The sequence below is a fragment of the Monodelphis domestica genome, chromosome 3, assembly GCF_027887165.1.
Source record: "Monodelphis domestica isolate mMonDom1 chromosome 3, mMonDom1.pri, whole genome shotgun sequence".
Taxonomy (NCBI): domain Eukaryota; kingdom Metazoa; phylum Chordata; class Mammalia; order Didelphimorphia; family Didelphidae; genus Monodelphis; species Monodelphis domestica.
Window position 1 is genome coordinate 62872471 of NC_077229.1, and position 13069 is coordinate 62885539.

At 42.7% G+C, this 13069-nt stretch overlaps 2 protein-coding genes across 2 annotated transcripts in view; both read right to left on the reverse strand.

The window, feature by feature from the left end:
- The window catches only part of RAB11B (RAB11B, member RAS oncogene family), a 43827-nt gene extending 42406 nt beyond the window's left edge, over window positions 1-1421 (reverse strand). The window contains exon 1 of the mRNA XM_007489467.3: window positions 975-1421. Within this exon, the coding sequence (XP_007489529.1) occupies window positions 975-1014 (40 nt within the window). The 5' untranslated portion in view covers window positions 1015-1421. The remainder of the gene's footprint in view (window positions 1-974) is intronic.
- Window positions 1422-6479: 5058 nt separating this feature from the next.
- The window catches only part of ANGPTL4 (angiopoietin like 4), a 12246-nt gene continuing 5656 nt past the window's right edge, over window positions 6480-13069 (reverse strand). Inside the window, exons 5-7 of the mRNA XM_001376314.5 lie at window positions 10183-10278; window positions 9350-9625; window positions 6480-7370 (exon numbers count right to left, since the gene is read on the reverse strand). Coding sequence (XP_001376351.3) covers window positions 7192-7370; window positions 9350-9625; window positions 10183-10278 — 551 coding nt within the window. The 3' untranslated portion in view covers window positions 6480-7191. The remainder of the gene's footprint in view (window positions 7371-9349; window positions 9626-10182; window positions 10279-13069) is intronic.

The window sequence follows — 13069 nt, forward strand, 5'->3', positions numbered from 1 at the left end:
ATGCCTAGCCTCAATATCCAATCCCCTTTTCTCTCCATACTCTATTCAAGATTCTGCTATTCTCTCCCCATTTCCCTCTCTTCCTCCCTTGCAGCTCTTAGCCTCTCTCCACTCTAATTTCTCCCTCCTTGCCCCTATTCACTCCCCCAATATGTCCTAGCCCTACTCCCCAATACCTCCTTACCTACTACCCCATTTCTCCTCTTCTTTCTGGGCCTTAAGAGCTTTCCCCAAAGAGCCCAACCCATCATCCCCCTACCCATTTGTTTTACAGCCTTGGTCTTCCCCCGCGGGGACCACAGCGCCCGTCCCCTAACAGGGGATTAATCAACTGGCCTAAGAAGCCAGGAGCTAGAAGGCAAGTCACCAAGATGTGCCTGGCCTCTGAGCCCATGTTTTGTTTCTAGAGTGTCTTCTTAGCAAGCTTCCCAAAATCGCCTTCTTAAGCACCTCACAAAGCTTTTCCCTAACTCCAGTTCTTCTTTCCTCCTTCTCCAATCCTAGGAACGCCCCCTCCCAAGGCCCCACCAACCCTCCAATCCTTCCCCACACAATGTTCTGCTCCCAGGTCCCCGCCTCCTTTCTTCCTGGTTCCATCACCTAGGACTCCCGGCCAGTAGTCGGTACTAATCCCGCCCCGCCCCCGTCTCTTTTTCAGAGAGCACCAGCCTCCTCCCCAATAACCCCAGCTCACCCCTCCCCCATCTTCCAGCCGGGGCTCCGCAGCCCCCAGTTCCTTAACCCGGAGGACCCCGTGAGGCCGCCCTCACTGGGCCCGCCACCCCAAGTCTCCCCACCCCGGCCTCGGTCCAGGCCTCAGCCCTGGTTCTGCCGCTCCCGCCAGGGCCCGCTGAAGTCCCTCTGTAGCCTGACCGAGCACGACTCCGGAACGAAGGCCCCCGGGCAACACCAGGGCCAAGCTTTCCGAAGGACCCGCCCTCTCGCTCAGCCCACCCCGCCTCAACCCTGGGCACCTTTGAACAGATAGTCATACTCGTCGTCCCGGGTCCCCATTGTCTCGGCTCTTCCGGCGGGATCGGGCCCGTCTCCGCAGCCCCACCACAAACACCCGACTGGGGGGCGGAGCCCAGCCGGCAGCCGAACGACAGTTCCGCACGCCTATCAGCCGCGGGGCGGGGACACGACTGACATCGTGGTTAACCTATTAGAACCATAGGCAGGGGTGGGGGAATGTGTGGGACCAACCTACTGCTTCCACCTACCGCGGGCTTGAAACCGACGGAAGGGGAGAGGAGGGTCTTACTGAAGTGACAGCGATAGTAACCTATCCGAGACGGAAGCAAAAGAAGGGAAGAAAAATCGAGGAACGGAAAGAAACTGATGGTTCGCTAAGCCAATGAAAGGCAGGAGAAAGGAAGCTTTACAGGAGAAATGGGGCATAGGCCCGGGCAGGGCTGGAACTGGAAGGGGAGGAGCTTGGAACAGGAAATGACCTATTAGGCCTGAGAATTGAGGAGAAACTGTGACGTCACGTAAAAGGCACAGGCCCTTCCTCTAGGAGAACCTTGACTTCACTAATTCTGGGAGAGAGGAAAAGACTGACTACCCAACTGGTCTCTTCTTTGCAAACCATTACCTCTGGATAGTTGTGGCCACCAGGACGCTGACCGCCACCTTAGGAACCACTCCTCAACCCGCTGCTGACCCGATACTTCAGAGGACCACTAGATTCCGACTCCAAACTGATGGGACAACCCATCAGTTTGTGAAAAAAAGTGAAAAAAATTTCTTTGGGCTGGATTTAGACCATCAATTCTTTTTCTCTGGAAGCAGATGATACATTTTTTTTATCATAAATCTTTTGGGAGAGTTTTAGATCATTGTATTGCTGTGAATAGCTAAGTTATTCACAGTTGTTTACTGTACAAATATTCCTCTCATTATGTACAATGCTCTCCTGGTTCTGCTTATTTCACTCTACTTAAGTTCATGTAAGCCTTTCCAGGTTTTTTTGAGCTCCTTCTGCTTGTCATTTTTTATAACACAAAAGTATTCCATTATAATCATATATTATAACTCAGTCATTCCTCAATTGATGGGTATCCCCTCACTTTCCAATTCTTTGCCCCCACAAAAAATGCTGCTTTAAATATTTTTGTATATGTAGGCCCTTCCCCTTTTTACTTTTTATCACTTTGGGATATATCTGGTAATGATATTGCTGGGTCAAAGGGTATATACTGTCCTTTAGCCCTTTGGGCATAGGTCCAAATTGCTCTCCAGAATAATTGAATCATTTCACAACTTCTCCAACAGTGTATTAATGTCTCAGTTTTCCCACATCCCCTCCAAGTTTTGTCATTTTCCTTTTCTGTCACAATAACCAATCTGATAGGTGTGGAATGTTACAACAGAGTTGTTTTAACTTGCATTTCTCTAATAGTGATTTAGAGCATCTTTTGCATGACTCTAAAGAACTTTCATTACTTTATGTGAGAACTGCCTGTTCATATCCTTTGACCATTTATCAATTGGGGAATGACTTGTATTCTTATACATTCAACTCATTCCTCTATGTATTTGAAAAATGAGGCCTTTATCAAAGAGATTTCTTATAAAAAAAACTTTTTGTACCATTATAATTACTGTGTATTACTCCCCATTCTATTTCCCCCTGTTTATTTTCTGACCATCATCTCCCCCAATTTTCCATCTTTTCCATCATCTCTCTCCCTTCTATTCTCTGATCCCCTTCCCCTCCTCCATCCTGTATGGTAAGATAGATTTCTATACCCAATTGATTGTGCATATTCTTCCCTCATTGAGCCAATTCTGAAAAGAATAAGATTTCCATACTTTCCTCCCCATTTCCCCCATCTTCCCTTCCACTGTAAAAGGTCTTTCATGCCTCTTTTATGTGAGATTATTTACCTCATTCTATTTTCCCTTTTCTCTTTCTCACAATGCATTGTTCTTTCTTATGCCTTAAATTTTTTATATCATCCTATCACATTCAGCTCACACCCTCACTATATATATGCCTAACTGATAAAATTCTTTGGAATTATAAAAATCATAGTTACAAGAACCATCTCCCCATGTGGGGATGTATGCAGTTTAACCTTATTTAATGTCTTTTGTTTTCTTTTTCCTGTTTACCTTTTTATGGTTTTCTTGAGTCTTGTATTTGAGAGGCAGATTTTCCCTTTAGCTCTGGTCTTTTGATCAAGAATATTTGAAAGTCCTCTTTTTCATTGAATCCCCATATCCCCCCTGAAATATCATATTCCAAATTCTCTGATCCTTTCATGTAGAAGCTGCTAAATCTTGTGTTATCCTGACTATGGCTCCATGATATTTGAATTGTTTCTTTTTGGCTGCTTGCAGTATTTTCTCCTTGACATAAGAGTTCTGTAATTTAGCTGGTTTTATTTTCCAGGTCATTTGTTTTTCTAATGAAATTTTTCACACTTTTCTATTTTTTCATTCTTTTGACTTTGATTGTTTCTCATTGACTCATGGTCATTAGCTTCTACTTGCCCAATTCTGATTTTTAAGGCATAATTTTCTTTCTCTCTCTCTCTCTCTCTCCCCCTCCCTCCCTCTGCCTTAGAATCAATATTATGCATTGGTTCCAAGACAGAAGAGTGGTAAGGGCTAGGCAATGGGGGTTAAGTGACTTGCCTAGGATCACACAGCTGGGAAGTGTCTGAGGCCAGATTTGAACCTAGGACCTCCCATCTCTAGACCTGGCTCTCAATCTACTGAGCTACCCAGCTGCCCCTCAGGCATGATTTTCTATAGTGAGCCTTTGGACCTCCTTTTCCATTTGGTCAATTCTACTTTTTAAGGAGTTCTTTTCCTCAATGAATTTATATACTTCTTTTTTCCATAGCCATTTCCGCTATCTCATCAGCAGATTTTTTAATAAGATCTCATCAGCAGATTTTTGTGCCTCTTTTACCAATTGCCTTATTCTGTTTTTTTAAGGTATTTCTTCAGTATTTTTTGTCCTTCCTTTACCAAGCTGTTGACTTTTTTCAATATTTTCCTGTATCATTCATTTCTTTTCCCAAAATTTTCCTGCCTCTCTTGTTTGATTTATAAAATCCTTTTTTATTTGCTCCATTAATTCTTTTTAAAACTTGGAACAATTAATATTTTTCTTGGAGGCCTTGGACACAGCAGATTTTGTTGTCTTCTTCTGAATTTCTGTTTTGTTTTTTCCTGTCATCAAAATTACTTTCTATGTTGAATTTCTTTTTGTTGTTGTTGTTTGTTCATTTTCCAGACTTTTTCTTTTCTTTCAGCTTAAAAAACTGTTAAAGTTGGATTCTGTAACTATGGTGAAGGGAGCACTATTCCAAGCTTCAGGTTCTTTCTACAGCTGCCTTCGGAGTTGGCTCTGGGAATCTATCGGCTTTCAGTTCTTCTAAGGTGGTATGAAGCAAAGAGAGATGTATTTAAAACTCTCCCTGCCTATACCCTGGTCTGTAACCACAAGTACTCTTTTCCCCCTTGAAACAGTGGCCAATGTCCACTGCTTCCTTTTGTGCTGGTGTTGGTGTTCTTCTTCCCTCAGAGAGAGAGCACCCCAGGACTGTTTCCTAGATATATGTATGAGTAGTGCAAAAGGGTCTTGTACCCAGAACCAGCAAAGGGGTCCCTTTAAAATCTGAGTTGTCCATCCTACCCCCACCCCTATCCCTTATTGTCTGTGGCTGAAAGCTCCAGAAGCATTTGCTGCTGCTTCAGCTGAGTCTAGGACCCAGTGTTGCCATGGTGGGATCTACCCTGGTTCCAGTTATGCTGCCTTGTGCTCCACCTCCACTATGGTTTACTAGATCCTTTATGCTGCCTTCTAAGTTGTTTGGAGCTACCTGTGTGCCTTCTCTGCCATGTTGACAAGATCAAGCATATAAATGGTATAACTTATAATACAAATTAGATGATAGAGGCAGCATGGCAGTGGTAAGAGAGTTGGATTTGAAGTCAGGGTACCTGCCTCTGCCATTTACTATCTGTGTGACCTTAAGCAGGTCACTTCTCTTCCTTTCTGGCCTGTTTCTTCTGTAAACTGAGGGAAGGGGAGGGTTTGGATGTCAAAGATCTTTAAGCCTCTGACCCAATCACAAAATGAAACAAATCTACTGCCAGTGCAAAAATGCCTGGTTACTATTACCATTAAGAATAGCCTCTGTTCTAAATCTGGCATGGGCGGTTTGGTGGTTCAGTGAAAAAAGTACTGGACCTGGAGCTGGGTTCAAACCTGAGTGGGTTCAAATCTAGCCTGATACGATGAGTTATGTGACCCTGGGCAAGTCACTTAACCTGCCTGCCTCAGTTTCTTCATTTATAAAATGGGAATAGTGATAGCACCTACTTCCCAGTGCGTCATGAGGACAAAAATGAGATAATATTCATAAAGCATTTTCTAAACCTTAAAACTATGTATCATTATTTGCATAAAATTTTCATTGTCCTTACCCCTTAAGCCCACCTTACTTAAAATCTAGTTGATGCCTGTAGCACCTATTTGGTTGAAACCCTAGATCCCAAGGCTTTAGGTAGACTAGCTATGCCAAGAAAGAGGCTAAAAAAGAAGCAAGACCTTCTGTCTTCAGATCAGTGGGTCTGAGATGGTGGGTGAGCAGCAGGGCCACTGAACAAGTATGAGGGGTGGGAAGCAGGCAGGACAGGCCAACATTGCCTTACAGTGTTTTCTGGAGACCAAGGGGACTATAGCTAACTTCACCCTGGTTAATATGGGTTATCTTTTCCTCTCCTACCTCTTTCAGTTGTTGACCTACATCATACCCACATATAACACCTAATACAGTGCTTGGCTGACACATATCCGTTAAGGCTGGTTGATTGAGTAATCAAAAGCTGAAATGTATCCAAAGGAATGCAATGAGGAGAATGGACTCTAAGTCAAGCTATATGAAGATTAAAAACCCTGGGGATATTTTGACTAAGGAAGATTTGAGTGTGGGGGTTACAAAGAAAAAGATCACTGTCATCAGGGTCCTGATGGGCTGATATGTGAAAGGTTTGCTCCATACCACCTTCAATAGGAATTGAGAAGGGATAAATTTCAGCTTGATATAAAGAACCTTTTCACTAGAAGAGAAAAAGAGGCCTCTTTTGGAATAAGATGTGAATTCTCTTATCCCTGAACATCTCCAAGGAGAGACTAGGCCAGCATTGGCAAATGTTTTCTAGTTCGTGTGCCCAAACTACAACTTCAAGCTACCTGTAAGCCCCCACCCCCAAGCTATTACCCCAGAGAGTAGAGGTAGTAAGTGCTCTCTTTGGGTGGCTGGACAGAGGGACAGGGCATACAAAAAATATCCCTGGGCGCAGGGAAGAGGGTTAACAGAGCACCCCCTCAACCTCCCCCATCCCTGCACACATGCCAATACTTTGCCAACAATGGACTAGGGGAACCTTTCTGGAGATTGTATTAGTGATTCCTGTTTGGGCTGGCTGAATTGATGGCCCTTCCACTTAAGAGATTCTTTCACTCCTTTTATTACAAACATTTCTGAGGAGGCCTGGTAATCCCAGCCAGAACCCCACAACCCAACAGATACTAAATCTTTTTACAATGCAGTTATTTACAAAATTACCCTGACCCCTCAGTAGGCCCCAGGGCTGGGCTTTGAATTAGAGACACACTGAGGTCACCACCCTAGATCACTCAGTTCTTGGTCCCGTTATTTCAGTCCAGTCAATATGACTGAAGACAGCTGGGCAAGACTCCTTACTAAGAAGTCAGCCATGAGCCCAAAATTGGGCTTCTTCCTACTAGTCCCCAGGGTCAGGCAACCCAGCCCCTCCCTTTCAATTGTGCATAAAAGTTCTCAGTGTAACAGGGTATTGGTGCAGAGGAAAAGCCCTTGCCCATTAGCACCATTGGTACCATATGTTTACCCTTAAGAGGGTAATAGATTAAAGAAGGGGAAGAAAGGAGTAAACCGTCTCTTCAAGAGGGAAGGGCTAGGTTCCAAGGCGGGTCTAGATCCTCTCTTATTCCTCTCTCAGTGAAGCACCTTGGGCAGTACTGACCCAAGTATATGTCCAGGGAGTCTGTTGAGTGCCACCATGAATGTATGTTGGGAAAGGGTTGGACAAGAGAGTTCTCTTTTTGCATTTATGTTGAGTCTTTGGCCCACTTGGCTCTGTCTGGCTCCTTTCAGTTAGCCCTGCAGAACTCTCAGAATGAGGCTAGGAGGTGGCAGCTTCTGTGGGCTGGATTAGCATGGTGGTGGCCTGTAGAGGGTAGTAGCGTCCCCGCCAAGTCTTCCAGAAGATGCCCTGCTTCCTCTGGTGCCTTTGCCGGGGGAGGGAATGAAAATACTTTCCATTGAGATTGGAATGGCCACAGGTACTAAACCACCAGCCCCCTGGAAAAAAAATAAAAACAAAAGAGCAAGGTCAGGAATTGTATGGGGAGAATGGAAATACAAGTTTGGTAAAGGGCTGTGGGATTAGACTTAGAGCTCATGTAGGTGTAGGAATTATGGTCTAATGGAAAAAAAAGATATTCACTCAAAAAGTACTAGACAAAGTCAAGAGCCTTGAGTTCCAATTCCTTTTCTCTGTGTGACATCAGGGGTCTCTCTCTGGTCCTCAGTTTCATCATCTGAAAATGAGTAGTGTAGAAAAGTAGAAAGAAGTTCTCCAACTCCAGATCTAGCACAGAACCAAATCCTGGTTCTGCTTCGTATTACCTATATGACCTTGGGAAAGTCCCTTAACCTCTCCAAGTCTATTTCTTCATCTGTAAAATGGTGGGGATTGGTGTAGATGATAGGTTTAGAGCTACAAGGATAGAGATCATCTAGTTTGACCCCTTCATTTTACAGACAGAAAATGAAAGCCCAAGTCTGCACATAAAGTAAGAGATAGCCAAGATTTGGACTCAGTCCTCTGACTTCAGATCCAATGCTCTTTCTACTGCCTATATCACAGGGACTGTTGAATGCTTTCCCAATGTTAATGATCAATGGCCAAGCTTTGTGGCATATTAGAAATGGTCCTGGATTTGGAGTCTGAGGGCTGAGGCTCGAACCCTAGCTATGCTACTTACTAGCTGTGTGATCTTGGGCAAATCACATAACTTCTCTTGGCTTTAGTTTCCCCACCTGTAAAATTAGGGGTAGGACTAGATGACCTTCAAAGTCTCTTCTAATTCTAAATCCATGATCTTATGATAAAGAGGATGTAGAGTCGGCTATCTGTAGGTTGAAAGTTGCTTTTTCAGTTATAAATCTAAGTTGACTTGATTTCATTAGTGATTAAATTATTGCAATGTAAAGAGTACAGAACTTAGAGTAAGGAAGACTTGAGTTCAACTCTAGCCTCAGCCAATATTAGCTGTGTGATTCAGGACAAGTCACTTAAATTCTGTTTCCCTCACTTTCTTCATTTATAAAATGGGGATTAAAAATAGCACCTACTTTCTAGGGTTGTGTGAAGATGAAATGGGATATTTGTAAAGTTCTTTGCAAACCTTAAAGTGCTATATAACTGCTAGTTAACATCATCATCATTATTAGGGAATTACTTTACGTATGCAACAGGAGTTGGAGGGGATGGAGAATTCTTTTTTGTAGCTCCCCTGTCTACCAGCTTAAGTTGACATAGGTACTAAGTGTTTACCCACTCTCATATCACCTCCCCACTCCCAACAAACACACCGAGAGTTTGAGGTTGAAATTAGAATTTGATTACAGATTTACAGATGGGTGATTAGAGGTAGGCTTGAAGCTACTTAGGGTTATGAACTTGTTTATAGTTGGGGGCTGAGTATGGTTTCAGGTCTTTCAAAAAATAGGTCATAGAACTGGGTAGAGGATTGTTTAAGGTTAGAGTAGGAGTTTGGCTGTTTTACAATTGGGATTGAAATTCAGGATAAAGTATGAAGCTCAGTATGGGTCATATTTAGGATACAGATAAGAGTTAGGGGGGCAGCTGGGTAGCTCAGTGGATTGAGAGCCAGGCCTAGAGATGGGAGGTCCTAGGTTCAAATCTGGCCTCAGACACCTCCCAGCTGTGTGACCCTGGGCAAGTCACTTAACCCCTATTACCTAGCCCTTACCTCTCTTCTGCCTTGGAACTAATAAACAATATTGATTCCAAGGCGGAAGGTAAGGGTTTAAAAAAAAAAGTTAGGGATTTGTGGATAGGACAAAGGATGGGGCCATAAATTCAAACATTGACTAAGTTTCTACTGTATATAAAAATCCTGCTTTAGACACTGTCATTGAGAACCAGGGATCGATTATTATTAAAAGTTTTTGAGGCTCGGTTTAGAAAATGGGCAGGGCATGAAGTAGAGAATTGACTGAAATTAAGGTTAGTTCAGGGATTTTCCACTTACCAGAGAGGTTCTTGGCACAGTTCATGTCTGTCCTGAGGTCATGATCCCGGTCCCAAGTAGAGAAGGGTAAAGAGAGTCCATCCTCTGTGGCTGGACCTAGCTCCCCAGCAACTGGCCCTGTGAGCTTCAGGCTGTACGCTGTATCCTCTCCTCCCAAATGGAAGGGGATCTGGACTGACTGAGCATTGCCTTCCCAATCTAGTAGCTGTACAGCAAGACGACTTCCTCGGTCTCCAGTAATATGATGTACTTTCTCCAGACCCAGCCAAAATTCCCCTGAATTCAGAAACAACCACTTAGTATAGGGACAAGTATCAGAGAATGCACATAGGCAGGTACAGTTAGCTCCCTGGCTCCAAAGAATGTATACAGGCAAGTATAAGTACCTCCCTGGCTTTATAAGGCACAGAATGTGTGGAGATAGGATAGAGAAATGTGTAGGAAAAGGAAAAAAAAAACACCAAGAAACTTCTTGGACCCTTTGCCAGAAAAGGCCTAGCCTACCCTTCCTGGCTTTAGAAATCTCCCTATTCCCTCTCTACCTATTCTCCCACACTTCCAATTGGTGGTTTATTCTCTTTGGCCTTAGTTTTGCCCCTTAGAAATACATACCATAGGGGGCAGCTGGGTAGCTCAGTGGATTGAAAGCCAGACCTAGAGATGGGAGGTCCTAGGTTCAAATCTGGCCTCAGACACTTCCCAGCTGTGTGACCTTGGGCAAGTCACTTGACCCCCATTGCCTAGCCCTTACCACTCTTCTGCCTTGGGGCCAATACTCAGTATTGACTCCAAGATGGAAGGTAAGGGTTTAAAAAAAAAAAAGAAATACATACCATTAGGATCTCCAAAGCCTGACTTGTAGGCCTCCCAGGGCTGGTGAAAATCCACCGAACCATTCAGGCGTCTCTGGATCACTGTCCAACCACCCTCTGCCAAAAAGAAAGCCTAATTAGTAGGATTCACCCACATTTGACAAAGAACAGAAATACCATAGTTAGCGCAGAGAACCCAAAATTTCCCAAAGGCCTCTACCATAAGTCATAGATCATAGGGTGTTGGGAAGAACTTTAGAGACTTAGGCTTAAAATAAAGGCAAATCCTAAGAGAGAATAAATGGTAGAACCAAGATCCAACCTCCAAGTCTGTGATTTTTTCTACCATACACAAAGTCTCAGTTTGTAGTTTATAGCTTTCAAGACGTTACATTCTGCTGTCAAGGTGATTTTCCTGAAATATACATCAAACTATATCATTCCTCACAATTTCCAGGGGTTCCCTATTACCTCTCAGATCAAATAAGAACTCTGATATCTGGCATAGCTATCTGATCACAAGCTGGTCCCTTCCTATCTTTCCAGTCTTCTTACACATTACTCTCTATCTCTCTCAACAGTAGCCAAACTGGCATATTTACCATTCCTTACACATAATATTTCCAACTCCTGGCTCAGTGCCTTTGCACTTACTCTATCCCATTTCTGAAATGCTCTCCCTCCTCACCTCTGACTCTTAGAATCCCTGGCTTCTTAGGCTATGTATTTCTTGACAGGTGGTGGATTCAAGGTACACAACGGGACATAGCCAATGTAGGGATTTGCTTTGCTGGACTATCCAGGGCAGAAAAATGGCAAGGTCTAGGCAATGGAGGTGAAGTGACTTGCCTGGGCACATAGCTAGGAAGTGTCTGAGGCTAGATTTGAACCCAGGACCTCCCATCTCTAGGCCTGACTTTCAATCCACTGAACCACTCAGCTACCCCTTGGGTAAATATATATTTTTAAATCACCTATAAAGAGATAATAACTGAAGCTATGGGAACTGAGGATATTTACCAAATGAAAGAGTATAGCAAGAAAAAAGGGTCTAATGTAAACCTTAATATTTCTTAGACTTATGAATGTATGAACTTTTCCAACATTCATAAGTCTAAGAAATTTTAAGAGCCTTTAGAAACCCCTACAATTGGTGAGGGTAGCCTAGATGAATGAAGAAGAACCAATAAAGGAAACAAAAAGGGAGTGGTTGGATGAAAACCAGGAGAGAGCAGTGTTATGAAAACTTGGAGAGATAGATGAAGTGAAGAGAAGGAGGAGAAAAGGGTGATGGGCAGTGTGGAAGCTGTAGAAGTCAAGAAGTATGAGGACTGAGAAAAGGTCATTAGATCTGGCAATTGATATGATTAGTCACTAGTAATTAGTAACTAACATTAGTAACTTTGGAAAGAGTAGTTTCAATTGAATGATAATGCCAGAAGCTAAGGAGAGGAAAGAAAGTGGAGACATAGTAGATGGCTGCCTTCTCCTTTTTAAACCCTTATCTTGTTTTAGAATCAGTACAAGTTATCAGTTCTAAGATGGCAACTGGGATTAAATGATTTGCCCAGGGTCACAAAGTATCTGAGGCCAGATTTAAACCCAGGTCTTCCTAATTCCAGGCCTGGCACTCTATCCACTGAGACACTTTGCTGCCCCTATAGATGGTCTTCTTGAGAAGTTTAGCACAAAAGGAAGGAGTGATAGCAGATGATAGTTATCAAGGAGGAAACAAGAGAGAAGGGTATTGTTTTTCTTTTTTCTTTCCAATTTGGGAATGGTGGTAGGGGAGACAGGGAGAGGGGGAAGAGGGGAAGAAAGAGAGAGAGAGAGACAGAGGGAGTTAGGATTGTTCCCCCTGCCAAAGAAGGGCATTCAAGCATTTTTTAAAAAAGATGAACAGAAAGAAGGTCAGAAGAAAACACAGACCAACAGGACAGCTTTGAAAGTTACATGTTAAATTCATTATACCATTAAAAGTAAAAGTAAAGTTTTGAACAATGATACATGTATAACCTAGTAGAATTGCTTGTCAGTGCCAGGAAGGGGGGAGGGAATCATGTAAACATAGAAAAATAGTCTAAACAAAAAAGTAAAAATGAACTAGTCTCTTTTGTAAAATGCAGGTGAAGAACCCATCTTTTGTTAAAAGACCAAATGCTCTATTAATAAGTTATGTTTTAAAAAAAAAAAAGTGAACTGTACAAAAAGGAGACTCACAATTTCATGTACAACCCCCTTTTCAATCCTACTACATGTAGCACCGTGGTATAAAAATGCTTGTTTTACTTGGTATTTAAGTACAGAATGTAAAAAAATTTTCAACAAAAAAAACCTTGGCTTCTGAGGGCTTTTCCTGATCCTCTCTAGCATCGAATGCCTTTTTTTCCTATTGTCACTTTGTGTCTTTTTTTAATGTATCATATGTTTATTTCATATATACATATGTGTTCCCCATTAAAATCTAAACTCCTTTAGGGCCTGGGCTTTCATTCTTAGGCTTTATATTCCTAGCATCTAGCACAAGGATAGTGCATATAAATGATTGTTAGTGAGTGGATATAGCAGAATTGATTAAAAGAATGTACGGCCTTGAAGTTCTGTCATCTCCTGGAGAATATATTTATTCTGGAAGCTGATACTTTCCAACTCTATTAGACAATATAGACCCCAGATACTGAAGCTTAACAGATGGAGTCTAGAGTTCTCTAGACAGACATACCCTAGAGAGCTCAGTTTCTGAAATCCCTCAAGTTTGCTGATTGCCATCTTAAATTCTTTGTCACTACTCTTTTCAAATCAGGCTATAGGATAACTTTTTTTCTCCTCCAAGGGAATATTCTCTGAGCTTAAAAAGAACATCATTGATTGGGACAACTGAATTCACCTTGCTAAGGGGACCAGAGCA